This window comes from Gopherus flavomarginatus, chromosome 5, assembly GCF_025201925.1.
Source record: "Gopherus flavomarginatus isolate rGopFla2 chromosome 5, rGopFla2.mat.asm, whole genome shotgun sequence".
Taxonomy (NCBI): domain Eukaryota; kingdom Metazoa; phylum Chordata; order Testudines; family Testudinidae; genus Gopherus; species Gopherus flavomarginatus.
Genome location: NC_066621.1, coordinates 44890586 through 44917717, shown reverse-complemented (window position 1 = coordinate 44917717; position 27132 = coordinate 44890586). Strand labels below are relative to the sequence as shown.

The 27132-nt window shown below is 40.6% G+C and overlaps 1 protein-coding gene across 3 annotated transcripts in view; it reads left to right on the top strand.

Moving 5' to 3' along the window:
* The window catches only part of LRP5 (LDL receptor related protein 5), a 266866-nt gene that overhangs the window by 91176 nt on the left and 148558 nt on the right, over positions 1 to 27132 (top strand). For all 3 annotated transcript variants that reach the window (XM_050952781.1, XM_050952780.1, XM_050952782.1), the window contains exons 3-5: positions 8680 to 8877; positions 19458 to 19654; positions 24043 to 24174. In XM_050952781.1, the coding sequence (XP_050808738.1) occupies positions 8680 to 8877; positions 19458 to 19654; positions 24043 to 24174 (527 nt within the window). The remainder of the gene's footprint in view (positions 1 to 8679; positions 8878 to 19457; positions 19655 to 24042; positions 24175 to 27132) is intronic.

The following is a 27132-nucleotide window of genomic DNA, read 5'->3' as shown; positions in this document are numbered from 1 at the left end:
GCACCTAAATAAAATGACCAGATTTTCTCAAGTGCTGAGCTTCCATTGTGAGTAGTGGGAGATGCTGGGTGCTGAGCAGTTGAAAAAATCTGACTACTTCATTTAGGTGCCTTGGGCCTTTTGTACACATCATTGCAGCCTTCTTTTGGTTTAAATACCTGTTATCAGGTGAGTTTAAGTTGATTATTTACTGAGCAGTTGCACACCCTGTTGTGATTATTTTAATGACTAATAGTTAGAAAGGATGTTGGCCAAACACTTATAAGATTTATACCTATGAGGGAGAATGAGAGTCAAACAGCTGAGTTCTAATCCTAGCTCTGCCAATTTCTGATGATGATGATGATAATACATGCCTCTCTTCATCTGTAGACTTCAAAGTGCTTTTCAGAGGTATCACTATCCCCATTTAACAGATGGGGAAACCAAGGCATATAGGGTCAAAGTGGCTCAGCCAAGTTCACCCCACAGACCAGGAGCAGAGCTGTGGATAGGACTGAGGTCAGTCAGTGCCTGATCCACTAGGCAACACTGCTGTCATATTAGGCACCTCACTGCTGCTTTCTGCCTCAGTTTACCTGTCCCTAAAAATGAAGGTATTGCTTACTTCTGTTCCTATAAGGATTAGTAAATGTTGCATACAGTGCTTTGAAAAAGCAAAGTGCTTAATGTTAAAGCTGTATTTGAACATTACTAAATTTTCTTAGTTTATGTATCGCTTTAGCCATGTGGATTTTTCTTTACTGAATTCTGCTCTTGAGATTTCTCAGGTACTGTGCCACAGCTGTCTCACTGGCACAAGATAGGTTCAATAGAAGCCTCCAATGTTCTTTTATTTAGCAGATGCATGGGTTAGTTTGAGGGTGGGCCTGAAGCCTCAGTCTTGCCAACTGTGATCACACCAGGAGAAGTTTTTTTAATACTTCCATTACATGCAACATGTTTGTGTTCCAGTAACACATTCACATCTCCTCACGCTAAGAAGATGTGCTCTGTGACTATGCTGATTTGTTAATTACAAGGCATCCATGCTGCTGTCAGAAGCCCTGTTGCTTAACGTTTTTTCTTCCATTCTCCTGCTTGTGAATTTCAGGCTTCTAGATGAGCTTCCCACTCCTTGCTTTTCCCCCTCTCCCTTTCCTTGGCACGGTTCTTTGGTTAGTTATGGTAATAGTAGTCAAAGACCCTCTCAGCTGGCTTCTTTTCCACACGGCTTAACTAGATTTGTGAGCATGTCAGTCTCCTAGAATGCCTGAGGATTTCTGAGCTTGTTTCACAGACCTACACTGACCTATTTTAATGTCCAGACTCCTGTGGTAAACTCTTGTTTTAATGGTATTGTTCCAGCAGAGTTTGCTAGTGCTGCTTTAACTAAGTTTATGTCTGTGTTTCCATAATAAACTTTTTTTCCTAGGATTTATAACTCTCCCAGATAATTTCTGTTTTGGGTTGCACCTTGGCAGACAATATCTCAGCCAGAATCAGATTTGTACTGAATTTGATTTGAATTGATTTTGCTACTTATTGTAAGACAGAAGGAGAGTAGAAAAGTCCATACTTTGTGATCTTAGTATTCTCACACAGACAAAGATTTTAAATGTGACGTTTTATTAGTTAGTGCGTGATATAGATCTCTGTGTAGTACTTGTGGTTATTTGACCAGTACAGAATCAGAACAGACAAGGTGTTATGCTGGGAGGAAAGATGATCCAATGATCAGTAACTGGGACTAAGGAGACATAGGTTCCGTTCCCAGCTCAACACAGACTTCATATGTGATCTTGGCAGTTTCTTAGCCTGACTGTGCTTCAGTTCCTCATCTGTAAAACAGGAATAATGGCACTTCCCTACCTGACAGGGGTGATGAGAATAAATGCATCAAATGCCCAGGTGGTCACAGATACTGTAGCAATAGAGATGTATAATTATATATAAAATAGGACACATTTTTAAAAACAACTACTGTGTCTTTCCAGTCTACATACTCCTTAAAATGATAATACTCATGCCTAATGCAGATATGCAGAATAATAGTAACTGGATTGTAAAATGGAAGTTATTACATGGCACCTTTTGTACTCCAGGTTAAAAAACAAGGGATCAAGTATAGGAGAAAAATAACCCATAGCAGAAATGCTGATAACGTTACTATTTCACTGCCTGTTGATCTAGTGATATTTGTTTTGATAAATGCCCCTGGGAATTGCTAGACATTCCTTGCAGGTTTCTATTACCCGTGGACTATATTGTATTGTTGGGTATGTCTGTGTGTAGCTCCCATTGAACTCTGCGTGTGTGCAGCTTCTCTTGAATTCTACAGGAGTCAGGCGCACGTGGCTGAGGATGAATATGGTGCCTGGTAATCTGCTAAATATTGGGAGCATAGTTAGTGTGCAGGCAAATCAAGCAAACTTCATGCAGTGTGTGGGTTTCCAGTTGTATTGTGTAACTTACTGGTTTAGTCCTGTAGAGCTCTACATGGCCTGAGACTTCTCCTCTTGTGGAACCGTGCATCAGCTCATGCAGTATGGCTACAGCTGGGGTTATCAGAGTCTCCCAAGCTGGAACCCTTTTGATAGAAAAGAAGGCAGCTGCTGGCATGATGTGCTTCTTCAGGGCCCCCTGGCCTTTGGAACTTGTTTCCCAGCTTCATCTGAAGATGTTGCTCAAGGGATATTTTTAGGGAAGGTGGCATATTTTTTCCTTCGTTTCCTTCTGCTGCAAGGTTTCATTAGTTCCTGCTGTACATGCAGGAGGTTGCTGCTGGTTTTATATCTGGGTTTACTTTTAAATAATTATTATGGACACTTAGAGCTCCTTTTTGGTTTGTGTTTATAAATATAAATATACTAATGATGAATGAGGGGCTGCTATAACTATTTAATATAGTGCAAAGTCATGTTTAATTTGCAGGTTTCCAGCTGGGCACAGTAAGACATTCTTGACTCTTCTGTAACAGTTGTCACTGGATCGGTGGTTCTTTTGGAAAAGAATTACCATACAATTAAACTAGTATAAATCCACAGAAGCCAGGGCATTTTGGCATCAAGGCTATTGCCTTGCCCATAATATGTGAGTTCAGAGCAGCAGTGCCTAGTCACAGTTGCCTTGTCTAGGCTAGGGTTTGGAAGATGTTAGCTGACATATTTAGGCTTAATGTAAGCCTGGTCTACACATAAATCTTAGGTTGACCTAGCAGTGTTGCTCAGGGGTGTAAAAAAAATTTCATGTAAAGTTTATCATTGATTTCAGTGGAGTTTGAATCAGGCCGTATAAAGAATACTTTGCACTTCAATGTCTTCTTCTGAGGATCCAAAAGCATTTTCTAAGCTTCAGACATATTCTCTCTGTTTACATATTTTGTATGAACTTAAATTACGAGCAAGGGAAAAAATTTCATATGAGGAGAGAGGGAAAGATTAAAACTATGTAATTCAGAGATAACACATAATAAGGGACACAATAGGGGTGTATTTGGGAAGTACTTTATGGAACTTCGGACTTTTCCTTTCTCAAAATTCTAGACCGCAGATGCATCCAATGAAATTAAAAGGAATCAAATTAAAACCAATCCAAGAAAAAACTGTCTCTCTCACCCCCACACCTCCACATAATTAACTTGTGGAACTCACTGTCAAAAGTTTTGAGGCCAGTGGCCTAGTGGGATTCAGAAAATTGATAGTTGGTCCAATAAAAGATATTATCTCATCCCCTTGATCTCTCTAATCTCTTGGGACCAATACAGCTACAGCACAACAACCTAGAATTGTTTAAACTGACACATACAACAATGCAATGCAGTCTGCTCACTCGTATCAAGTAATGTAATCTAATACGAACACTCCAATACATTGGCTTCTGCCTCAGTCCCCGTATCTCTCTTCAAGGCCAGAGGAAACAAATGAACCTTTTTTGAACAAGGGAATAATAGTTTCCACAGGTTACGTTAGGTAAAAATGTTAGGGATATAAACTTGCATGTTTTATGGCATAAGCCAACCACTAACTGACCTTTGTTAGAAAGAAAATGTTATTACAGATATTTGCACTGTCAAAAACAAAAGAAATAGTATTTTTCAATTAACCTAATACAAGTACTGTAGTGCAGTTGAACTTACAAATGTAGAATTATGTACAAAAAATAACTGCATTCAAAAACAAAACAATGTAAACCTTTAGAGCCTACGAGTCCACTCAGTCCTATTTGCTGTTCAACCAATCACTCAGACAAACAAGTTTGTTTATATTTGAAGGAGATAATGCTGCCTGCTTCTTGTTCACAATGTCACCTGAAAGTGAGAGCAGGCATTCACATGGTACTGTTGCAGTCGGCATTGCAAGATACTTACATGCCAGATGCACTAAGAATTCATGTCTCTTCATGCTTCATCCACCATTCCAGAGGACATGCGTCCAGGCTGATGACAGGTTCTGCTTGATAACAGTCCAAAGCAGTGTGGACCAACGCATGTTCATTTTCATCATCTGAGTCAGAGGCCACCAGCAGAAGGTTGATTTTCTTTTTTGGTGGTTCGGGTTCTGTAACTTCTGCATCGGAATGTTGCTTTTTTTAAGACTTCTGAAAGCATTAGATAAATGTCTGTCAGGGATGGTCTAGACAGTATTTGGTCCTGCCATGAGGGCAGAGGACTGGACTCGATGACCTCTCGAGGTCCCTTCGAGTCCTAGAGTCTATGAATCTATGGTCCGCACCTCCTCCCTCTCAGATTTTGGACAGCACTTCAGATTCTTAAAGCTTAGCTTGAGTGGTGTAGCTATCTTTAGAAATCTCACATTGGTACCTTCTTTGCATTTTGTCAAATCTTCAGCGAAAGTGTTCTTAAATGGAACAATGTGCTGAGTCATTATCTGAGGCTGCTTTAACATTAAATATATAGCAGAATGTGGGTAAAACAAAGCAGGAGACGTACATTTCTGCCCCAAGGAGTTCAGTCACAAATTTAATTAACGCATTATTTTTTCAACGAGTGTCATCAGCATGGAAGCATGTCCTCTGGAATGGCGGCTGAAGCATGAAGGGGCCTACAAATGTTTAGCATATCTGGCATGTAAATACCTTGCAATGCTGGCTACAAAAGTACCATGCGAGCCCCTGTTCTCATTTTCTGGTGACGTAAATAAGAAGAGGGCAGCATTATCTCCCATAAATGTAAGCAAATTTGTTTGTCTTAGCGATTGGCTGAACAAGAAGTAGGACTGAATGGACTTAGTAGGCTCTAAAATTTTACATTGTTTTGTTTTTGAGTGCAGCTATGTAACAAAATAATCTACATTTTGTAAATTGCATTTTCATGATAAAGAGAGTGCACTACAGTACTTGTATGAGGTGAACTGAAAAAATACTATTTCTTTTGTTTATAATTTTTCTAGTGAAAATGTTTGTAATAAAAAATAATATACAGTGAGCAGTGTACACTTTGTGTTTTTGTACTGTAATAGAAATCAATATATTTGAAAATGTAGAAAAACATCCAAAATATTTAATAAATTTCAATTGGTATTCTCTTGTTTAACAGTGCAATTAAAATTGTGATTAATGATTAATTTTTATGAGTTAATCACCTGAGTTAACTACGATTAATTAACAGCCCTAATTTTTACTCTTTGTATTTTGGGAATTTTGAAACTTCCTATTTTCCCTGCTGCATTCGAGCCTTTCTTCATGACATATTTCAGCTGCAAATATAATTGATTATTTCTGACCAAGAGACTAACACAGAAAGATATGAGTTGTCTGAATGTGTGCACCTGGGAGAACAAAACCAAGCAAAGGCCAGTCTCCATCCCCCGCCCCTCCCAGTGATTTTTTCTCTTTGTTCTAAGATAAATGCTGCTCAACAGTTATTGAATTACTTTTAAGTCCTCTGGACAGGATTGTGAATAGTAAACTTGTTTGAACGTCAATGAAATGGTAAGAAAATGGGACCTGCTTGAAAACGTGGTTTTCTGTGTTTCCTCCTAAGGCATAGGTTTCTGTGGCTTCACTTTATTATCTTGAATCTTTGAAAGTGTGACACTTTATAGACAATTTTTATTACTTATTTGAACAAATGGCATTTGCTACAAATCATAAATAGATTGTTGCTCCAATGACTGTGCTGCTTTTGAAACCAACATTGTGTTTCGAAGTATATCTATCATGTTGTAACTTCATATTATACCCAGCATATTAAGTTCATGCTTGAAATTATTTCCAATTTGGCACACTTTATGATTGCTATTTAAATGCCTTGGGGACACTTCACCAAAGGTACTTTATAAATCAAATTTATACCCCATATCTTTTTTCTCCAGTGGTTTGTTGTGTCCCCCATGATACAAGCAGCCAGCTTCAATGGTTTTTTGTTTTGTTTTATTACACTGAATTATATATATATAATAACAATGTTTGATAATATATATATATATATATATATATTATCAAACATTGTTATTTTCTATACCTTTAGTTGGAAAACAGTTCAACTCCCTGGATACTGCATTAGATTAGATGTTTATTTAACTAGTTGTAAACTGTTGTTCAGTATTTAGAGGCCATACCCAAAATATAGGGGCCAGTTATGCTAGGTGTTTTAAATACACCTACTGTGAGACAGTCCTTCCCCTGAGGAGCTCACAGTCTGAATAAACAAGAAAGACAAGGGGTAGGAGAGAAGGGAGTATGATTAGTCCCATTTTGCAGATGGTGAGCTGAGATTAAGGCCCTGTCTACATGAGAGTTCTACCAGTTATACTGGTATAACCCCCTTTTCCCTATTGCGGACACCTTTATTCCAGTCTATAGAATGGCATTTTTGGGTTAGCTTGAATCCCTTCCTGAAGTGATGCAAGATTTTTTTTTTTAAAAAAAGCTCTCTTACACCAGAATGAGTGTGACCACACCTGCGGGTGAAGGAAGGCGTGGCTGGTACTACCAGTATAATTCTGTATCAGAGTGGTAGCCGTGTTAGTCTGTATCCACAAAAACAACGAGGAGTCTGGTGGCACCTTAAAGACTGACAGATTTATTTGGGCATATGCTTTCGTGGGTAAAAACCCCACTTTTCCATGCATCTGAAAGATTATGCCCAAATAAATCTGTTAGTTTTTAAGGGGCTACCAGACTCCTCATTGTTTTTGAGTATAACTCTGATGATTTAAAGTCATCTCTTAGCAGGTACAGAAAGAATTTTCCTGTGTGGACAGGGCCCTAGTGATTTGTGTGTGGTCATGGTGGAAGTGTGGCTGACTCAGGAATCAAATTTGTATATCATGAGTCCCAGTCCAATCCTATCTTTGGGACTATGTGCTTGGCCTCTCCCAGTCTCAGCTTCGTATCTTCTGTCAAGCAGCTCCTTATGCCTGGAATACTTTGCCTATATTCATCCACTCTGTGCACACATTCTCTCTTACTTCAGATCCCTCTCTATAGCTCTCCACCTTTCTTGTGGTCATATACACTGTTTTCCTGTGGTTTCTGTTATTTGTGTTGTAAGTTCTTCAAGGGGATGCAATTTGTGTTCCCTGTTTGCAAATGGCTTTATAAAGGTTTTATAATAGTGGTGTAAAGAATTACAACCTCAGCGGGAATCATCCACTGAAGGTTGGCATGATCACACGCAACTGAACAGAGTTGGGATTCCACTCAGTATAGGGCAGAGTTGACCTGCTATATGAGGACTGAGACAACATAAAGTGGTATATTATATAACAATAGCCATTATCCTTAGATGGTTCTTCCCATTTTTCAGTTTAACCCATTCTTCTCTTACTTGCCCCTCAATCTCACTCTCCACTTGAACTGAGAGATGGGAAATGTTTCTTGCTTCTCATTTATTCTTTCAGAGTTATGTGCATAGAATTAAAAGTTAGATATAAATACAAGATGGACTAAGAGGGCTTTCACCTGATGATGTCTGTATTCCAGATTCTGTGCTGTTGGGATGACCTTGCTGATGCTGATAACACAGAACAAAGGTTTGCTTTCTTTAATACTGCTTTAGGTGATAGCAAAATCATCAGCTACTAACTGAGGAAAACCAGAATCCTGAACTCAAGCCTGGGTATGAAAAAAACAAATAAACAAACCAACAACCCCTGACTGTTGTAAAGCGAAATTTTAAAATGAGATGCTGCTAGTATACAAAAACATTTAGTTTTTTATTTCTTTAAAGGAACACTGTCATTTGCCTTCATGCTTTCCTTGTGGTCTACAGACTTACAAAAATTTGAGCGCAATTACTGTGATTATATGAGCTAATTGGCCAGTTGGATGTGCAATTGATCGCTTGCATGTGTCAATGTCATTAGTACATGCAGTTGTAGTAGTTGAGCCTGCAAGTGAGGCACACAGTTGTACATGCTTTTGACGTTCCGGCTCTACTCTAAGATTGAGAGATGAATGGTAGGCTCTCATACAATGTGGTAAGTTTATGAAATACATTGTCATATTGCAGAAACTTGTTGGAACCACTGGAATTTCGGTTTAAGTTTGTGTGTGTGTGTGTTTAATAAAAGCTTTGGAGTATTTGTGTAATTATGCCACTGTACAGTAATATAAATAAAAATAATACTTCAAACTTCAGAAAAAGATGCGATTGATACTTTCAATGAATGAGCATTTTAACTTCTTAACACACACATTTTTGTTGTTGTTGTTGTTTTGTTTTTGTTTTTTTAGGTACATGTATTGGACGGACTGGGGAGAAACACCCAGAATAGAACGAGCAGGAATGGATAGCAGCACTCGAAAAATAATTGTTAATTCAGACATATATTGGCCTAATGGACTCACGATAGATCTTGATGAGCAGAAGCTGTACTGGGCTGATGCAAAGCTGAGTTTCATTCATAGAGCAAATCTGGATGGTTCCTTTAGGTATGTTTCCCATTGGTCTGTATCAGTGTGAGAAAAGGGTGTGTGCATTTGCGTGTGTGCATGCACGTTGGCTTTTTCAAAACTAGCATTGATTTTATGCTAGTGCTTTTTTCAGTAGTCATTTATAACTATGTGTATCTACCCTATCAATCTTGCTAACCTCATCATTAGCATGCCTATGAACATGTATGGATTCCTGGAATTCATGAGAGCGGTTCTATTTTTGTTAAAGAATAATTAGAATATTTACATCAGCATTCTACAGTAGGCCAGTTACAGTCTTCCCTCATAGTATAATTTTTCTGCTCTAGGCACATTTATAGATTTTAAAATGATTAAAGATGCCTATCCAAGACTCTAGGTGCCCTACCACATCATTAATGATATAGTAAAGTTCCAGCAGCATTAAAGTAATTATTTTAACAGGAACTCAGCCAGCTAGCCACCTACAGAAATCCTTCCCACCCCTTCAGCATTATTGGGAGCATCCCTCAGCCTTCTCCAAACACCCTGTTGAACAAGTGTCTTTTGCAGTGTGCCCAGTCATCAAGTTTGTGCTGTTTTGGACCAAGTGTTGGGAGCAGGTTCCAGAATCTCTGAGCCCTCGTAAAGAATGCCCTGCCAGTCACCTCATCTGTTTTATTAAAAAGGGGATCAGATGAGAGCATCCCTGCTCATCACAGCCCGGCTGTCTGCAATGAGGAGTGAGGTAATTCCTCAGGAAGGCTGGTCCCGGGCTCATTAGGGCTTTGTAAGTTGTAACCAATACCTTAAAATCCATCCAGAGACCAAAAGCGATCCCGGTCCACTTGTGTCATAGGCTTCCGGCAAGCTGCCCCACTCAGTAAGCAACTCACTGCATTCTGCACCAGTTTCAGTCTCCCAGTGGCTTTAAGGTGTAGCCACATGTACATATGCCAGATTAAAAAAAAAGCTATCTGGTGTGATTGAGAGAACGCGAAACACACCACCTTAATTTTAAAGTACCGTATCCAGTTATTTAGGCCTCAAATTTTGGTAACCAAGAAGTGCTTTATTAAGCAGTCAGATATCTGTCTGGTGAGCAGAGCATGACAGAAGTAAACCTTCCTGTGAACTTAATTTATTTGGCCTTTTTAATTTTTAAATTTTTTAATATTACTACAATAGAGGGAGATTTATTTTTAAAGGCAAAAAGGGCAGTACGGCACCCAATTCCCCTTTGTACCTTAGAAAATCTTTCCCACAGATCCTAAATGCTGACACCGCCTAATGCACTGTCTGCATATATACAAAGCTATGTGTGCGCACCTCATACTGAATCTTAAACACGTGCACAGCTTCTGTTTTAAATGAAGGACCATAAGCATTCAGAATTCCATTGTCTGGCTTAAATTTCCTCTCTGTCCTGAAAACCCACTTGCAATGCTGAGATTGTGGCCATCACTCTAAAGGAAAGTATCCTGGAGATGTAAACGGTCTAATGAAGTGGTTCTCAACCAATTTTCCATTGTGGGCCGCATATGCAGCTCTCTGTGTTATGGGGGCCACATCCACACAATATACATGTATATGTACACACACACTACTTGTATGACCCTAAGGATGTCAAATGGGCCACAGCTGTGTGTTGATTGGGCCACGGGTTAAGAACTACAGGTCTAATGTTAAAACATAGTGGAAAAGAGTGTCAAGTTGGTAACAACTCCTGTCCCAGTGGGAGAAAAAGCATGAGAGCAAAATAGAAATTATAGGTACATATGTATAATATACATGATTCATGTGTTTCAGATAACCAAAAATTGCCTGTTACGAAGCCAATTATCCAAGTTGTTAAAAATTCAGATGGATTTTGTATTATGCACCTCTTTTTATACCAGTATAATATAAAATAAAATGTAGTACATCTTTCGTGTGAAGTATATTCCAGAGTACTTTAGAGAAAGGTATACTGTGTCTCAGTTTTCCCATCTGTGAAATAGGGATAGTGATACTGACATTCTTTGTTAAAACGCTTGGAGATTTACTGATGCAAAGGGCTTTAAAAGAGCTGTGAGATATTATTAATAGTAATAATATTCACAAAGTTAGTAACACAGAGGAAGCCACAGAGGTAGTGACAAGGGAGGGAAACTTTCAGATGTGGGATAATAGCTCAAAGACTTGTAGCTGATTCATAGTTTTGGGGGCCTGTGCCATCTCACTATGAACTGAAAGTTTTACACAATTTAGTGTCTTTTTTTTTTAGTTTTTTGTCTGTGGTTCCTTTGTGCACACAACTCCCATTGACTTCACTCAAAATTATTCATGTGTAAGGATGTTCAGACAATAGTTAGTAAGTAGTGTTTAATTCGCTTATATTATGGAGGAGAAAGGCAGTGAGTTTCCTGAATACTCAAATCCAAGCAGGGTCTTCCATTTCAAAGGAAATCTGTCCAAATTGTCTTGTGACAGCTTAGCACATGGTTTCTTTTTCCAGTTACATTGTACGATAAATCAGATTGCATTTTAATACAGATATTGAATTAATGTGTGTCCCACTCTGGATGTGAAATCAGTGTAGCTCAGCAATACGCTTGTATTGCACACTTCAGTAGCTGGTCTTGGAGAGCATGAATATGCACCAGGTGTCAGGATAGCCCAATGTAGCACATGTTGCTCGAAAATCCTTGAATCCATGCAGCTGAATAAAGGCACTAGTCCACTGTATAGTAAAGCTAGTGTCAGAATTTCAGTCTGCTATAAATAATTTTTATTACTGCCATTTGTATGAGAAGTTACCCTTCCTAGAATGTTAGGCCTGTGGTGGTTTATTTTTTTTATCAAAAAAGGTGAGTGTTGATCTTTATAGTGCATCTTCGTGAGATTTATGTTCCATTGGGCTGCTTTATTCCTGAATATTCTTTATTTTTAACAAAACAAAATAAATTTCACCTGAAATTTGTCAAGAAATAAATCCTTCAGTCCTTCAAATCCCTTCCCTCCCCCCAAGGCCCTATCACTTCAAAATTCAAATAAACCAATATTTGCATTCTGTGTAGTGGATTTAAAATTACTGGAGTGATCTGTCTGCATGTTAGCAGGCTTCAGTTTGAAAGTAAGTCATATGGAACTCTCAGTTGTTCAAGGCATATAATCCAGGGGGGAGGAGATCCTCTTGTGGATGGAAATAATAAAAAGTAAAGACAGTGCATAGTTTAGATACAAATGCTCCAGAACTAGAAAGTTACACAAGTTCAGACATCATCCTTGTTAGAAAAGGCATTACAGCAAAGGGTGGAAACTGAAGGTAAGAATACTAAAGAATACCAAAGGTTAGATTTTTCTTTATTCCTCTAGTGATTTATTACTATGAAAAATCACTTGTTGATTGTTTACAGAGTCAGATTTTCAAAGCAGGCTTAACTCTACCTCCAAAACTGTGCATAAAAGTTTTGTATACAAAGACCATTGCATATATATGGGTAAATACTTACCTAGAGTATGTGTGTGAAATGAGCTTTGCATATACAAATAGGTGTGTGTAAAAACATGTATGTAATTTTTCAAGACAGTTATGAAAATTTAGCTTATGTTTATGAAACGAAAACAGGATTGTCTTCCATCAGTGTTAACCTCTCTTCTCTCCCCTACTTCCTGCACACAAATGATACAAATTAAGGCCTGACTTTTAACGGTCATCTACATCACAAACTTATATCGGTAGAACTGTGTCACTCAGGGGTGTGGAAAATCCACACCTCTGAGCAATGTAGTTATACCGCCCTAACCCCGTTGTAGACAGCGCTAGGTCAACGGGAGGGCTTCTCCCATTGACATAGCTATGGCTGCTCAGGGGGGTGGAGTGCCTACATCCACGGGAGAAGCTCTCCTGTTGGAGTGGGTAGTGTCTTCATTAAACACTACAGCAGAGCAGCTGCAGTGCTGTAAGTGTAGACAAGCCATTCATTACAAGAAATGTTTTCTTCTATTTTTCCTTTCTTTGGGGAATGTCTCACTTCTGTGAACTTTCAAAGTACTATCTTGAAGATTCTGAATGTATATATTAGCCAATGTTACTCTGATCTGGAATGTTTTTGCAGTTTAAATAGAGTGATCTTTTTCACAACACTAGAAGCAAGCAATTAAGACTTGTGTTTTTTTTAACAAGCTGGAAATTTGTCATGCTTGCTTTCCATTTACTATAAAAATGTCCCTCCACCAAAAACTGCTGAGCTGTGAATTGCACCAGATTGTTACTGTGTGCATAAACTTTGGGATCTCTTGAATACAAAAGATGTGTTGTAAAATTACATTTTGTGGTTTGCAGTTCTGCTCTTCCCAAATCAGAGGCATGCCTCCCTCCCCCCCACCCCCCAAAAAAAAAGTTTAATTAAAATAGGATTCATCTGTTGTGATGATTGCGGCTATAATATTTATCCAGAGAGTAAGGAAAACTGGAGGGAATGTGAGATCAATCCAACAAGAGACATGTAACATGAGGGAAAACACTGCAGAATGATGAATAGGGCTCAGATTCTGCAATGAACTACATGCGGTTGATTCCTTGACTCAGAGCAACAGCCCTGTGAAAATGAATGGGACTCCACACACGAGCAGGGGGTTTCCCTGCGGAGCATGTGTTACAGGATCAGAACTTAAGTTTTTATAAGTTAGAGCTGGCCTGAAACGCCAAGTTTGGAAGCAGCTCCAGACTTCTCAGTTGTGTGGTTTCCAGTCCATCCTTTTCCACTTCAGGTTCCTTTACGTCTCTCAAGCTCCTGATTGGAGATTTTCCATTAGCAGCCTCTGTTCAGCCTGCGGTGTGCTCTATAAAACCTTGTGCTGAACACCAAGAGTATATAGAGCTGCTTGGGCAAATCAGCCTCTGGTCCTTCTCTGCCGCCTTGGTGTGAGAAGGAGCTGTAGTGTGTCCGCCTTGTTCATGCCATGATATGTTCTGCAGTTGTTTTTAGCTAGTTTGGTGTTTCTAGTTAGTGTTAGTTTTTGTTAGTGCAGAATAAGTTAGATAACAGTGAGAGGTTTGGGGTTTTTTTCCTCTTCTTTTTTCAAGGGAGTTTATCTGGCCTGTCTGGGCATGACTGGCTCACCAGCTTTCAAATGCTACCTCTCTTGTTGGGAGGCTATCCCAGTCAGTGACGGCTACTCTAAAGGGTATCCATTGCTTGAGAGAGTCCCATATTGCCCAAAAGGATAACTTTTGTGTAGCTCTCAAATCTGGAGCATGGTAGAATTGGGAAACTAAATTTGAGGCTTCTGATGAGGGAGTGCTCTCTTCAACCTGCTTCCGAGTCAGGTCAGGAGACCTCCCCAGTGTACATTAGTCTCTGGACAGCTCTAGTGCCCCTTTAGCTTGGTCTCCCCTAAGAGGGAGAAGACTTTGGAGGACTCAGGGAAAGCTTCAAAGAGGAGGAGTGTGGTCTCCCACCACAAGCAGCTAGCTCCCAAAAGGTCCATATCTCCTGCCACATCTCCAGTGTTGGAGGCCTTGACCTCTCAATTCAGTACCATGGAGGCAAAGGACCCTTCTTCTGGTAGTGGCAGAGTGGGAGATCCTGGAGCGCTTATCAGGGAAGCAAGGCTCCAGCAGGCCCCTGCTACCATCTATGAAGGCTTCGGAGGCCCAGATATACATTCCTCTAGATTGGCAGCATCTACATTAGACTTTCCATCAGTGCCTTCTCACTCAGCATTGTCCGTACTGGCACAATCGAAGCATCAAGACACCTTTCGCCATGGTGCCTATGCGCTCCAGATCAACAGTACCGTCCACCTCAATTGCTGCATCATTACTGATCCACCTGGCAGGTTCAGAATATTGTGAGGACCTTCTGTTATGTGGTGGTTGGAAGCTCTTCTCTGGGACTGCGGATGAGTCTCTCCACCCACTGAAGAAGTTCCAGGCCATCTGGAAGTCTCTGGCTATATGCACCCCTATGAACAAGAGGAGATTTAGCAGATCTCAAACTGCCCATAGATTGCATCCTGTCCAGTTCTCTGGATTTCACGAAACCACCGAACCCTCTAGAAAGAGAGACAGATTCTAGAGGAAGAGAGCTCCTCACCCTCCTTCTGCGAGTATCCAGTCATCATTGAAACAATAATTCTGACAGGTTTGTCAAGGGTTCAGTTCCTCTCTCACCTCTAGTTTGCAAGCTGCAACCTTTCACCCATATTCCATCTTTTGGAGACCACCTTTCCCATTTCAAACAGTTTTGGTGGCATATTACAATGGACAAGTGGGTCCTGGCAGCTTATAACATTGGGCTGTACCACCCACTTTACTTCAGGGGCCCCCTCTTATGAGGCTATACTGAGTCAAGAAGTGAACTCTCTTTCTCTCCTCACAGGGGAAAGGGTTTTACTCAAAGTATTTTCTCATGCTAAAGAAGGATGGAGAATGGAGACCGATCTTAGATCTGAGAAGGCAGAACAAATTCGTAAACTCTCAAGTTCATGATGGTGACATTGGCTGCTATAATTCCTTCTCTAGAGGCAGGAGATAGGTGTCCTGTAAGTAGAGGGCCAAAATCCAATATCCATACAGTGATACATCTTGCACACAGGAAATATCTACATGGGCCAGGATCATTTTCAATATGAAGTACTTCCATTCAGTCTCTCTTCAGCTCCAGGGTGTTCTCAATGGTTATAGTGGTAGTATCTGCTTACCTTCGTTGAGATGTAAGTTTAGTCTTCCTATATCCCAATGACTGGCTACTTAAGGGCTGATCTTACGAAGCAGTACAAGCTTCCTCTCAGATGGCCTTTCTCTCTTCCAAGGATTGGCTCTCCAGCGAAACATAAAAAAGAATCCACCTTAGCTCCTGTATAGATAATACAATTCATAGGAGGGTACTTGGATTCTTTGGCAATCAGAGCTGTCCTTCCCACAGAAAGATTCATAACTTGAGCAGATCAGGTCACGGTTCCCCTCCAGATGAAGAACTCCCCAGACTGGTAGGAAAATCAACTCAGTGTCTGCGCAGGTGTCTCTTTCATCCTCACGGCTCAAGCAATAACTGTGATAGTGGGCTGTTGGGTAAGGGAACACACCTCCATTCCCTCACAACAGTCACCTCAGGAAATCAGTCTATAGGTCAACCTGTTGGAACTCAAGGTGGTCAGGAATTTTGGCTTCAGTTCTACCCCCCCCCCCCCGCTCCCCCATCAAGGGCAAATCAATACGGACAAAACAGTGACAATGTGGCTTGCATGTTCTATGTCAACAAACGAGGAGCAAGAGCCCCCTCTCTGTGTGCCAAAGCTATAAAGTTATGTAACTGTTATGTTAGCCCATCAGATTTAGAACTCAGCTGTTTTCCTTCCTGGAAGCTGGAATGTCATAACTGATATGCTCAGCAGGGGAGTTTCTCCCAGGACTACAAATGGGAGTTGGACTCGGATTCTTCATGGGATATTCCAAAGGTGGGACTTCCACAGGTGGTTCTATTTGCCACATTCAGCAACCAAAAGTGCCCAGTATTCTGCCCAAGAGTAGACCTAGGTCACTACTCTTTGAGGGATGTGTTTCTCCTTCCCTGGACTTAAGGACCTTTTCCACACGTTCCGTCCACCACTTCTAATACTAAGAGTGATAAAAAAAGGTCAGACAGGACAAGGTCAGGGTTATTTTTACAGTACAAGTCTGATCGACACAGGCTTGGCATCCTCACATGCTTCATGCGTGTGTCCAACCAGCCTTCAGGTTCCTGACCATCCCTCATCTCCTGTCTCAGGGTGCAGGTTACATGCTTCATCTCATCCTTAGGGGTCCCCCACCTCCAAGTATGGCTCTTTGATGGTTCACAGGATTAGAATCCACCTGCTCAAAAGGAGTACAACATGTATTACTAAACAGTAGAAGGGAATCAACTCAAATTACTTCCCTTCAGAAATGGAAAAGGTACAACTACTGGTGTCACTGTTGTGTGACTGTATCCTCTTCACTCCCAGCCATCTTGTATCACCTGGTGGACGTGAAAAAATCAGGGTTATTAATTAGCTCTGTTAAAGTTCATCTGGCTGTAATATCCGTATTTCATCCCCCACTAGAAGGGTTTTCCATATTTGCTAATATTTGGTTAAGGATCCTACTTTTTCTTGGGATCTCAATCTGGTACTTAGATACCTCAAGGGACCTCTGTTTGAACCTTTGTCAGCTTGCTTCCTGCTTCACTTATCTATGACAACGGCCTTTCTAGTAGCTATCACATTGGTCACCAGGGTTGGGGAGACTGGGGCCTAGATGGAAGACCCCCCCCCATCATTTATGGTATTTTTCAAGGACAATGTCTCTTTATGGCTATACCCTAAATTCTTACCCAAAGGGCTGTTGGATTTTCATTTTAACTAGGCCATTCTTGTACCAGATTTTTTCCTTAAACCACATTAGTTGCAATGGGAGACATCTTTTCATACTTTACATGTGAGATGGGCATTGGCCTTTTATCTTGATAGGACCAAGCAATTTCGGAAATCACCTAGACTATTTGTCTCGATCTCAGAGAGATCCAAGGAGTCCGTAATCTCTACACAGAGACTTTGGAGGTGTATCTCTGGGTATATCGTTACTTGCTATGATGCGGCCAGTGTTTTGCCTCCCCCAAATGATAGTAGCACACTCTACCAAATCACAGGCAACTTCCCGACCTTTACTCAAGAACATCCCCGAATCTGAGATATGCAGAGCTGCTCCATGGGCCTCAGTGCCTGCTTTTTCTAAACACTGTCCACTCTGTCAGATCTGATGTTGTGCTTGGTTCTGCTATATTGTCTTCAGTCTTGGACTTGCTTCCAAAGCTCGCTCCTCCCTGTGAGGATGCTGCTCGGGAGTCACTTGAAGTGGAGCAGCCATAGGGATGCTACTAGAAGAAGAAGAAGGTTACCCTCCTTGTGCAGTAACTGTGGTTCCTTGAGATGTGTGTTGCTATGGGAGCTCCACTACCCTCTCTTCTTCCCCTCTGCTTTGGACTGTTCTTTGTTGGAAATTCAGGTAGAGAAGGAGCTGAGGGAAGATCACTGTGCAGCTCTGTATACCCTGGGTGTATGGCACAAAGTTTATGTAGAGCGCTGCAGACGCCAAATGGACACTGCTAACAGCAAATCTGATCAGGAGCTCAAGAGGCGCATGTGTACCTGAAATAGATCACCCACAGGCGGACATCTTCAAGAACCACAGTTACTGCACAAGGTGAATAACTTCTTCTGACTACAGGCCTAAGAACTTTAATGCCAAGTAAATGGGGAATACCTGAAGTCCAGAATAAAGGAGGCCTCTCACCAGTGCACATACACGTGCGTGTGTGTGTGTAAAATATTTAATTAGAGATATAAGAGTTAAAAGTCCACAAAGCTATTGATCAAGAAAAATACTCAAGGAATAAATCATTCTTATTTCTGTTTAAACCACAGTTGATAGAGAAAAAGAAGTGTATAGAACTCTGAGAGAGCCATTCTCAAAATTAATGGCTAACCATCACTTCCAACTTTAAAAGGTTCACTCCCAAGGATTTAATTCTGTTTGAGAGGAGATTAGGAAATTACTGATGGTCCAGTGGGTGAAAGGTTTTGAGAAATACCAGTAATGATTCTTCCTCCTAATCCTGAGATGAGGTGGGTCTTCACGTTGTGAAGACACTTGCTCTTTTTAGCACCCCAAAATGTCATACCAGATGCCATCAATGATGACCCATGATTTTGTGAGATTCAGCACAGATGTTCTTGCTCTGATATCCAAAAATTTCTCTGAGAAGTATAATCTGTTGATGATCTGAAGAAACTGTTCTTGATGGGAAGCGATGGTAGGTGTGAGATAATTTAAATAGAGAACATCTGGGCACTTGCCTCAGTCATTTCTTCGATGTAATGATAAAGAGGCAAAAGAAGAACTGGAAGTTGATGGCATAGACCTCAGCAGTGATGCCAGATGTGGCATGAGGACAAAAATAATAATTAGCATTTTAATAACAAGGTGTGTTCTGCAGTCTCCGTTTCTTCTAGGACTCAACTGTTGGACATTTGTTCAGCTATGTTAGAGAACCTTAATGTTGCCTTGCAGGGGGTCAGTTTGTTACTGAATCAGAGCTCTTGTTGCTATGAAACACAATATATTTTTGTTTCTTGATTGCCTGGTATGAAGCAGTCATAGTCTAACTTTCCATTTACAAATCCTGCATACATTTTTATTGCATACATTTGTAAGATACTCTCTGTTATGGTGTCCTGGAATATTTTACATGGCATGAACTGGGGTCATTAAATATAAATACATACACTTAAAGAGAGTCAAGTTTGTATTCTATTAAATTTCTGCTTAACTTACATTCTGGTATCGCAGTTTTGGAAAAATTTGGAAACATTTTTCTGGATTCTACCACAGTAACCATGTGTAAAATGAGGTTGGATAACTTTTTTGGATTTGAGTTGGAAGCAATGAACAGATGGCAGATTAGCAGTGGAGGCTGTTGTAAAGCATAAGGGTTAATATATAAAATTAAAAATATGACTTTTAAAAAGCCCAGATACTTGCGTGTCTGGTGATTTACAGACTCGAGGTTATTAATGTTTCATGTTCTCTCTCTTCTGTTTCACAACCCTAGGCAAAAGGTTGTGGAAGGGAGTCTCACTCACCCATTTGCGCTGACATTGTCTGGAGAGACGTTGTATTGGACAGACTGGCAGACTCGCTCCATTCATGCCTGTGACAAAAGGACCGGAGAGAGAAAGAGAGAAATACTGAATGCACTTTACTCACCAATGGACATCCAAGTCTTGAGTCCAGAGCGGCAGCCATACTGTATGTTTCAGGTTTTTCTGTAATCTCTCTAACAGACTGTATAATATTATTGGTTTTGGTGGAGAAAAATGTTTCTAATAAAAATGTTAGTGTGAATTAGGTCTGATAGCTTCAAAGGGTCCAAATACATTAGATGCTAAACTTTCCAGGAAATTTAATGGGAGATTGGGTACTTAGCGCCTTCAGCCATCTTCAAAAGTCCCAGCTTGAATTATGTTACATTTTGGTATCATAAATCAAGGTCCAGCAGAACAATTAAGCAACTGTGTAATTTTAAATACGTGAGTTCCATTGAGGTCAGTGGGGACTACTCATGAGCTTAGTTACATATGTTAATTGCTCATCTAGAAGTGGGACATACAGACCTAGTCATGTATCAGAGGGGTAGTAGCTGTGTTAGTCTGCATCTGTAAAAAGTGACAGAGTCCTGTGGCACCTTATAGACTAACAGAAGTATTGGAGCATAAGCTTTTGTGGGTGAATACCCACTTAGTCAGACTCATGTGGTGGAAATTTCCAGAGGCAGGTATAAATATGCAGGCAAGAATCAGTCTAGAGATAACGAGGTTAGTTCAATCAGGGAGGATGAGGCCCTCTTCTAGCAGTTGAGATGTGAACACCAAGGGAGGAGAAACTGCTTTTGTAGTTGGCTAGCCATTCACAGTCTGTTTAATCCTGAGCTGATGGTGTCAAATTTGCAAATGAACTGAAGTTCAGTAGTTTCTCTTTGGAGTCTGGTCCTGACTGGCCCTCGCTTTCACAGGCCTTGGGAGACAGACCAGTCCTCGCCCACAGACAGCCCACCAGCCTTAAGCATATTCTCACCAGCAACCACACACGGCACTATAGTCACTCTAACTCAGGAACCAATCCATGCAACAAACCTTGATGCCAACTCTGGCCGCATATTTACACCAGCGACACCATCAGAGGACCTAACCAGATCAGCCACACCATCACTGGTTAATTCACCTGCACATCCACCAATGTAATACATGCCATCATGTGCCAGCAATGCCCCTCTGCTTTGTACATCCGCCAAACTGGACAGTCCCTACGTAACAGGATAAATGTACACAAGTCAGATATTAGGAATGGCAATATACAAAAACTTGTAGGAGAACACTTCAACTTCCCTGGACACACAATAGCAGATTTAAAGGTAGACATCCGGCAGCAAAACAATTTCAGGACCAGACTCCAAAGAGAAACTGCAGAGCTTCAGTTCATCTGCAAATTTGACACCATCAACTCAGGAGTAAACAAAGACTGTGAACAGCTAGCCAGCTACAAAAGCAGTTTCTCCTCTCTTTGTGTTCACACCTCAACTGCTAGAAGAGGGCCTCATCCTCCCTGATTGAACTAACCTCCTTATCTCCAGCCTGATTCTTGCTTGCATATTTATACCTGCCTCTGGAAATTTCCACCACATGCATCTGACGAAGTGGGTATTCACCCACAAAAGCTTATGCTCCAATACTTCTGTTAGTCTGTAAGGTGTCACAGGACTCTGTCGCTTTTTACAGACCTAGTCATGTAAATCTAAGGACTTCACAGGCATATCACCTGCGAGGATATGTAGTGTGGGTGTCAGATTGGCAGCAAAGCAGCTAGTAAACATTCTGGAGCCAGTCCTTCAGTCCTATGTAGGTAAAAATCCCATTGACTACACCATCAGGTTCATCATTCTTGTTATAAATTAAGAATCAGAGGAGGATCCCTTTGTGTGAGGCCACACCAGTTTCTGATGCCTAAGATTAGCCATGGTGGACCCACTTCACTATTTCGAAGTCACTTGGACCTTGTGGACTGAATGTGGGATTGGCGGCTAGGCTTTCCCTGAGTTCTAATCCTCTGCCGCTGCTTTGCTAGGTGGCTCTGGATAAACATTTCCCTGTTATCTTCATCTAGAAAATGAAGGTGAAACGTATTTTAAGCTACCATAGAGGGGTATTGGGAGGATAACTTAGTTAAATGGGAGCTGCAAAGCAAGCCCTTTTTGATTTTGCACTTTGCTCCTTCGTGATGTTTACATTCAGCCTCATAAGCTCATTTGCTTGCTTGAAATTTCCTTCAAGCGTGACGCCTGCTGCAGTGGTTTCTAAGAGAATTTGGCTGGCAAGTGGGAGTAGGGCCAAACCAGGATTTAGTCTGGACAAAATGTGTTCTTAAAACTTGTTTTCCTCCATTGACACTGATTGATCAAAGAGTATGTCTATACTCAGGTGTTTTGCCCAACATTTCCCACAGTCACTACTGAATGCTAGTGTAGACAAGGCTCCAGGCAACCAACAATGTATTTAAACACCATGTCCGCTCATCCTGCTTGTATCACGTCTATATGACACATTGCTTAAATGTTACATTGGAAAAATCCCTAGTGTAGAAGAGGATTGTTAGAAACCAAACGAAGGTAAGGCTCTGGGATAAGACCAGTAAGCTAATTTTACCCTGTGACCTTTGTTAGGATTTTAACCTCAGGTATCTGGAGATTAATGGCAGGGAATGTTAGCTCTGTCCATCTTATTTTAAAAATAAGTCGTTTAATTAAAAAAGGCAATAAGAGGAATTTAACACATATTCCTTATGGTACAAGGAATTAGAGAGTTGTTGTTTTTTTTACAGGGGAGATTTGATTCTAGGTTATTGCCAATGTGTGGCCACAATTTCATGAGTTAACATCATGACTTTAGTGCTCCAGAATGGGCATAATGGAAAGATCTGTGCTGCTGTATGTAACAGACATTGGGGCCCATATTCTTACCTTTATACTGTATGCATGGAGTTCCCATCAATATCATCAGTGGGAGTTCTTGGCAGAGAATGGAGAAGGGAATATTTCCCATTGTATGTGTTGTGTTTCACAGAGCTGTTAGCCTATGTTCTTCCAGCGTTGTCCTGGGAGTTCTAGTTTGGGGAGCCTGTTGTGGGAAGTGGAGCAAAGCACATATGGCACAGATTGAATCAGACCAGAAGGGAAATATGCATGTAATTTAGCCCTGGGGATAAGTATCATGTGTCTTCACCAGAAGCTCTGCCTTCTGGGGTTACTCTTAAATTTAACCAAACTGAAAGGTTTGTTACCTGAATGTATGCTGTGTTTTTTAGGGTAATTTTAGGAAGGCAGTAAACAGGCTTGAAGTAAATCAAAGGAATTTGGGATCTGCTTAGTTGAGAAACAGGTGTAAGATTTCAGTGGCGGTTGTGAGGTATGTGTAGTACCACTGCACATCCCAGAGCTCCAGATGGTAGTGTGTGTGTGTGCTGAATTCTTGTCATTTCTCTGAGCTGAGAGAATGTCCCACCCTTGGGTCACAGTATTTCTGGACCAGTAGCAAGGAAAACGTGGTGCATAGGGAAATAGCATCTGCTGGAAATAGCTCAGATGCCATTGACTTCACTGGTATCAGGTTCAGATTCCTCCCCCTCCTCTTTTGCATGACTCTCAATGGAAGTAACAAACAAACCAAATCACCCCAGCTCTTTTATTAACAGCTTCAGAAAACCTCACAGAACTTGACGATGGATTGAGCTGTGCATAGCTGCAAATTATATATCTGTGCTCGCATGCACGCACATGCACATACACTATAGAGTGTGTGTGATGTGGGTGATTTCTGGGCAGTCATGGGCAGCTTGCAATCATTCAAACATGGCAGTGTTCACTGGAATTATTTAAATAGAGGGTTTGTATCTCTTATGGTCTTATTTATTCCAGTTAAAGTTAAGAGATTTTTTTCAATTTATTGCATTTGCATTTTCAAAACTGTTTTTAAAAGAGGTGGCAGGGCAAGAGGAGGAGAGGGAAAGGTTCAGACATTTGTAGCCTCTTTTCCTAAAATGAATGAAAATGCAAGATATTGCCCTGTGTTCCCCCATGGCGTCAGATGTTTGGAGATGCTAGAATGCTACACCTTTGTGAAGGATTTTGTGTCTGAAAAGATTTTTCACTACCACCACAATGTAGCAACCTCTGTTTACCCCCTCAAAAGTCCTTCTCCTCCTATCATGCTGTTTGGTTATAGAAAAATGTTATTTTAGTTTACCAGAGTGACTTTATTAGGTGCCTTGATTATTTCGTGCCCAACAGAAAACACATTTAAGGAAGCTGATATTCAGAAAATGCTGAGCATCTGCCCTTTGAAAACCAGGCCCCTTTAATTATCTCAAGTTGGGCACCTAGGAATAGAGGCACCCACAATCACCAGTCACTTTTCAAAAATTGTAGTTTTATAGCTCATTTATCCTTTAGTGCTAAGGCTGGGCACAACTGGAGGGAGTGGTGATGTTTGTATGACAAGTATGGATTGCAGTACACAGTGGTCTAGTTAGACTTTGTCACTCTATAAAGAAGTAAAATAAATTCCAGTTCTTGTGATTTCTTGAAGTTCATACTCCCTGTGAAGAAAACAATGGAGGCTGCTCTCACCTCTGCCTGCTGTCTCCCAGAGACCCCTTCTTCACCTGTGCCTGTCCCACTGGAGTGCAGCTGGAAGATGATGGCAAGACCTGTAAAGCAGGTAAGGCTCTTCTTGTCTTTCTACAGTAGCAGTGTTGGCTGCTTAATAGTTCAATATTAAGGACTGAATAAAGAGGATCTGTTTGAGATGTTCAGATCTAAGTCAAAATGCTTAAGATAAGGACTCTATGATTCCATAAACAACATGCTCAGCTCCTTGGGTATGGATGGAGTTAATATATATAGTTGGATAAGCAGCTGCACCAATTCTTGGAAATATCTCCCATACCATTTTGTTTATTCACTTATAAAACACACATCTGCATTTCAAGTGCAGGGCTTTCTGTCTGTTATGTATGAAGAGAAATTAGATATCTTGTAGGTGAAGCATTGGACTGGGATCTGGAGTCAGTTCCTGCCCCTGCTACATATTTCCTCTGTAACCTTGGTCATGTCACTTACAGTCTATCTACACAAAGTTATTCTGAAATAACTTTTCCTGATTAACTCCATGTATGGATGCTCTTATTCCAAATTAATCAGGAATAGTTAATCCTCTTTAAATTTACACCCTGCCTTATTCCAAGTTAAGTTTAATATGTAGACAGGGCCTTGATCTAGGGTTTCCTAAAATGTGGGGCATGCTTCCCAGCATAGGAACAGAGGATGTAAAGGGTTAATTAACAGGGCACAGATGGACCTCCCAAATGTTCTCCAGAAGTCTCAGCTTTTGTTAAAAACAAAAGTCTCTAGCTATTATGGTTACACAGAAAAGCTTAAAAATATCACCCAAGTATAACAAATGCAGTAATATCTTCCTGAGTTTGCAGAGAGTCTGAAATGTAAGCTCTGAAGTGTGGATGACCCTATTCAAGTCAATGGGTGCTAATTCAGATGCCAGTGATAACTAGTCCATTGCTCTTCAAAACATGAATGGGAGGAGAGAGAGGATCATATGTGGAAAGTCTACATATGTACTCTGACTGAGGGCCTCACTGTTTGAAATCATGCTAAATAACCAGGTTGAGTAGGCCCTTAATAACATACCAGGGTTGAAGAGGGGCTTGATTGGTTTAATTTTCCAGAATTTTCCTAATTTCTCTGGGGAGTGGAAGTGCTCAGCATTCACAAATTTAAGAGACAATTTTTGTGCCTGATTTTCAGAAGCACTGAGCATCCATGTCTCTAACTGATGTTAGTGAGAGCTGCAGATGCTCACCATCTCTCAAAGTTCCCCATTTGGACCAAAACTTCTCTCTTGTAATTGGGAATGGTAATACTTCTCTGCTTCACAGTAGCACTGGGAATAAATGCACCCTCAGGTACTATGGGATGCTGCACATATAAGAACCCACATAGCTAGGCTGTGTTGCATCTGTCTTTTCCAATAATAGCATGCTTCTGCCATAGCAGAAGTAGAGGCCAATGATTCCCTTTAGTTTATTGCTAGTGTGGGAGGTGTAGAAATATCTGTTGTAATTCTGAGTAGTGGCTCAGGTTTTGGTTCTCAATTTGTGTCCCGCTGACTATTAATGATTCACAGAATCCTTCTGAGTGGTCTATGCAGATGCTTCTGTCACACTTTGTGTCAATATTCCATCTTCAGTGGCACGGCAGAGTGCTTATGTGTGCTTTTCTGAAGTGAGGCCCATTAGAGGGAAGCCATTGCAGGACCATGTTTTTCTCAGCTGGGCAATGGACTTAAAGGCAAAGGTTTGTTCCCTTGTATTCATTGGCCAGTAGCTGCTGCTGTGATGGAAGGGCAACTCAGCTGTTACCTTTTGGCTGTATCCTAAAGAACAATGCTTTTGATGTGTTTTGGGAACTCATATGACAGGACAGTTGCTTGAATCCAGGTCTTTGTGTTACTCTGCAGTTAAGCCACTGTGCCAGTCTCAGATTTAATTAGTGATGATCCATACAGAAAAATGCCAAATTAAAATTTAAACCAGTAATGCCATTTCTCTACTGCTGAAGATGAATAATCCCTTTCTTCCTTCTGGGACTGCTCTTTGTGGAGAGATGTATGAGGTAATTATGCTAGAAAATTTTCATCACTCTGCCTCATTCGTGTTTTCATGCATTATGTTTAATTAAAAAAAGTAAGGCAAGGCTTTGTGCCAAAAGTCTTGTGAAATTTGCTCTCTTAGACAATATGGACTAGAGAAAATTATCTAAGTAAGAAACTAGAGAGAGATCGATCGCATGGTGAAATTCCAAAGTTAGATGTGAGATGCCACACATGAGGTTTACTTAAGAGGCAATAGATGGGGGCTAATAGTACAACAGTGGCTGTGTTTCAGTAAAGTATAAGTCACACACCATTTGTTGGAAAATCTTGATTTTATTATTCAGGAAGTTTGACTTTTAAAAAGTGAATTTAATATTTATAAAAATGAGAGATTAACATTACTAGCTAGAGCCGAGAAATAGTGCTTAGTGCTAGCTTCTTGCATGCACGGTTCAGCCAATGAACCTCAGTCCTGGACTGAAAGACTTGCTGCTATCATAGAATTGGGGGCTTTTAGCATATCTTGCCAATGCGCGCAGTAGTGCAATTGTTTTCTGATGCTGGTTAATATCCACTAGCATTACTGTAAACTCAACAAACTCCTTTCACTTATGCAGTAAGGCAGGATTTGAACCCAAGTCTCCAGGGTTGAAAGGCCATTTTCATTAACTCTTCCTGCTGTATTTGAAACGCTTCCAAGGTAATTCTTGCATTTGCTGAAAGACCTTTATTTTTCCCCTTGCAGTGTAAGAAAGATTTAAAAACATTACTGAATGTTCAAGACAAATGTGTTTTTTTTAAATACCCATACAGATTTGTTTTTGGCAGTGGTAAACAGAGCCCTTGTGCATTTGGCACTTTGGCTAATGGCACGAAAATAACTGAGTTTTTAGACTATGCTTGTACCTTTCCATTGTTGGGCCAGACACACTGTCAAGGATTTTCTGTGAAAAGGGAGCAAAAAATTTGGATGGGAACAGGAAATTTTTGCATAAGAATGTGGCCTTT